This window comes from Galeopterus variegatus, unplaced genomic scaffold (assembly GCF_000696425.1).
Source record: "Galeopterus variegatus unplaced genomic scaffold, G_variegatus-3.0.2 Scaffold146, whole genome shotgun sequence".
In the NCBI taxonomy this organism is placed as follows: domain Eukaryota; kingdom Metazoa; phylum Chordata; class Mammalia; order Dermoptera; family Cynocephalidae; genus Galeopterus; species Galeopterus variegatus.
The window spans coordinates 39,689-43,094 of NW_007726257.1; the positions used below are offsets into that span (position 1 = coordinate 39,689).

At 45.3% G+C, this 3,406-nt stretch overlaps 1 protein-coding gene across 1 annotated transcript in view; it reads left to right on the forward strand.

Moving 5' to 3' along the window:
* Positions 1-417: 417 nt before the first annotated feature.
* Positions 418-3,406, forward strand: part of ZCCHC2 (zinc finger, CCHC domain containing 2) — a 65,279-nt gene continuing 62,290 nt past the window's right edge. Inside the window, exons 1-2 of the mRNA XM_008591278.1 lie at positions 418-490; positions 2,724-2,845. Coding sequence (XP_008589500.1) covers positions 418-490; positions 2,724-2,845 — 195 coding nt within the window. The remainder of the gene's footprint in view (positions 491-2,723; positions 2,846-3,406) is intronic.

Genomic DNA, 3,406 nt, shown 5'->3' on the forward strand with positions numbered 1-3,406 from the left:
TTTCTTTTTGGGGACCCATATGGTTCTGAAAAAAGCTGACTTCACTTCTCTGGCCCCAGTGATCGATTAGTAATGGGCATTTAACCTCAGCCAATTTGACTGGAGTGATTCTCAGGATTAGTCTGATAATATTGGGACACATGTTTTCTCTTCCCTGCTAGACATGAACAAGGATTCAAGTGACCTGGGAGCTTTTCGCCATTACTTTTGGTTCCTGGAGCATTATTTATTCATTTGTTTATTCAACAAACACTTACAAACATCTACTGTGGGCCAGATGGGAAAATAAAAAATTGAATATGACATGGTCACTGACATTAAGATATTTATATTCTAATGGAGGAAACAGACAGGCAGGTGTTAATGGGAGAGGGATCAAATAGGTCAACACAAAGACTGAGAGAACAAATTCGTGGCATGGATCAGATTGGCTGCTTCAGAATACCATCTGAGCTACAAGTGGATGTATCTTGGTATCCTTTTTATGGAGGTGATATTGTTAAGTATATCAGTCTGCCCTGAACCATCCAATTATCTGTGGTTTTGGTGAAATGTCTTGCAGTAACTCTTTGCAAAATGGAGGGTTGCAGAGTCTCCTTAATCACTGACTAGTATCTTAAAATCCAAAGTATAACCTTAACTTGAAACCAGTCTTACTTATAAATACTTGCTCAAGAATACCAAGTATATTATGGCATAGTATGGTATAACAATAATACCATCTTTCATTATTAGAAAGTAAAATAAATAGTATATTGAATGTGCATTAACATCATCTGGGTACAAAAGACAACAGTATTTAGTGTCTTTAAGTACTGTTTTACAGGATATATCCCTCTATGAAAGATTAGGATACAAACCACATACCCACCACAATCACAATAACACTGTCAAGTCCATATGATTTGATCATACAGGGAATATATAAAATATCGGAGAATCTAGAACAGGTATTCTCAAAAGGTAGGCCAGTGAGAAGAATCCTTTCCTAGAGAGTCTTATTAGAATCATCAGGGTAGTTTTTCCCAATTAAACATACCCACATCTCACCCTGGGATTTCCATCTGGGCCCCTCCCTTCAAAGCACTGCAGTAATAAAAATTTCTTAATATGTTCTCTCAGTTATGATAGGTTGGAAAAAACATCCAGGCCCAGTCTAGTGAGTTGCAGTGTGGAGGAGCCCCTGAAACAATGGACTGGGGTTAACAGTAAATTGTCCAACTGATGGGTGATAACCAGAATCATTAAATCACAGTACATGTATATGTCATTTACATTTAATACATTTACACAGTACTGTATTAGCTTTTACCACTGCATTTTCTAATGTTAGCCAATGCTACAAGGAAGAAAGTCATTACTATTGATTACAAATTTGAATTCTGGCTGGCTAGTTAGCTCAGTTGGTTAGAGTGCAGTGTTATAACACCAAGGTCAAGGGTTTGGATCCCAGAACTGGCCAGCTGCTAAAAATAATAAAATAAAATCTATGGATCAAGTGTTGTGGAGAGATCACACCAAACGGCTTCTTGTTGCCAAGGAAGATGTAAAAACTGTGCCTGGGTAACATGTGAAAATCAACTGGGAGGTAAAGCATTTACGTACACCACAAGATATCCAGATCTAGTCACAGGGGGCCTATGACTATCTAGCAAGATTAATATTATTATTGGTTGCCTAAAGCATTTCACCCTAGCTTTAGAAAAGTGGCAATAGGAGATGAAACAGGAAAAAACAATTCCAGGGCAGTTGAAGTTGACAGCAAAAAGGGAAAAGGATTACTAAAAGTCCTTATAAAGTTTTCTCCTGATTGTAAACTACATCCAAAGAATATAAGGAAATAGCAAAATTACTTGAAAAAATGACTTTCATATATCTGCCAACCTCAAATATGTTGAAAATTATTCTCTGTCTCCCCCTTTTACCACTGAAACTAATTTAGGCTTCAACTCAACCTTAGGACATAAAGTTAGGAGGTAAACAGAGTTAAGTAGACACTTTCCCATCAGATGTCCCAACACTGGGAAAGAGCTACAATACGGTTCTCATTTTTCTACATACTCCTACTATAAGAATGTAGCAGTACTTCTACATTTAAAACGTTGATGGTTTTTTAAAACCCACCTTTTTTTTAACCCTCAAAAGATGCAGCTGGATTTAAAAATTTTGGACTATGTGGCTAAAAAAGCAACAACGCTAGAGAGACATTTTGGAGGTCTTCAAATCTTAAAAATGTTAACAAAACGTAAAAAAAAAAAAAGTTTAAAGCCTGTCAAGGTGGTAGCTTATTAAATTCCTCAAGTCACTGAAAATTCATACCGGCATAAGGATCCAAAATGTTTGTCAGGCACCAAAAAGTTATTTAGCGAATAAATGATTCCCCAAAAGATGGAGGCTTGGGGGGTGGGGGAAGCTTTCCCTAAGCTTTCGTGGAAATAATTTTCAAAGGGCATTACAGATCAGAAGCAACCGTTAGGCCAGGGGAACCCCACCAGAGCGTCCCCCCTCGGCCCCGGTCGCCTCTGCGCACGTCCGGGCCGCGTGTCCCCACGGTGCGGCCGGCCTTGGCGTGGGCGCTCGCCCGGATCGAGGCGTCCGGGGCCCCAAACCTCCGCTGCAACCCTGCGTGTGGACCCAGTTCCCTGATTCGCAACCACAGAGTCAACACAAGCGAGCTTGTAAAGTTTTAAAAGGGGGGGAATTATCCCATTGCTAACTTTCAGCAAATCCACCAGGCAGTGGAGGATTTGAACGAGCTCATCCTGGGGTCCGCGCGCTCACTTCGTCCCGCTCCCGGGACTCGTTCAATCCGGCCGCGCAGGCAGCCCGGGCGCCGCTAGCGAAGGTGGGGCGCTGGCCGGCGCGAGGTGACCCACAGGGAGGAGTCAGTAGTAAAGAGCGGAGCCAGGCCCCAGAGCAAAAGTGAGGGCTCACTTCCCTCCTCTCACGTGGACCCCGCACGCTCCTCTCAGCGTTGCCGCACATCTCGCCACCGCCCCACCCACCCGGCCCGCGTCCTCGCCTACTTGAAACGACCAGACATTAGGACCGCTCGGAAGCCGTAAACAGGGAGGCGGCCCCACAGCAGTTGGGCGTGGCTTCTCAAAGAAAGGCGGCTCCTGGGGGCGGGGAGAGCTACGTAACCGTCGTCTCGGGGCGCTGATTGGCTGAGGTGCAGTGCGCGAAGCCCGCAAGCGTCTCCACTTGGGCCGGCCGCTCCTCCTCCTCTCCTAACTGCTCCGTCCGCACCGGCTCGCGAGGGAAACGCTCAGGTGCCACCGCCCAGCCCAGTGCGGACGACGGAGAGAGGAAGGCGGAAGGAGGACACGCTCGCTCGCTTGCTCCCACCCGCACCCGGGCTCCCAGAGCCAGCACGGAGCCCAGGGGGAGGAGCCGCCGCGGGCAC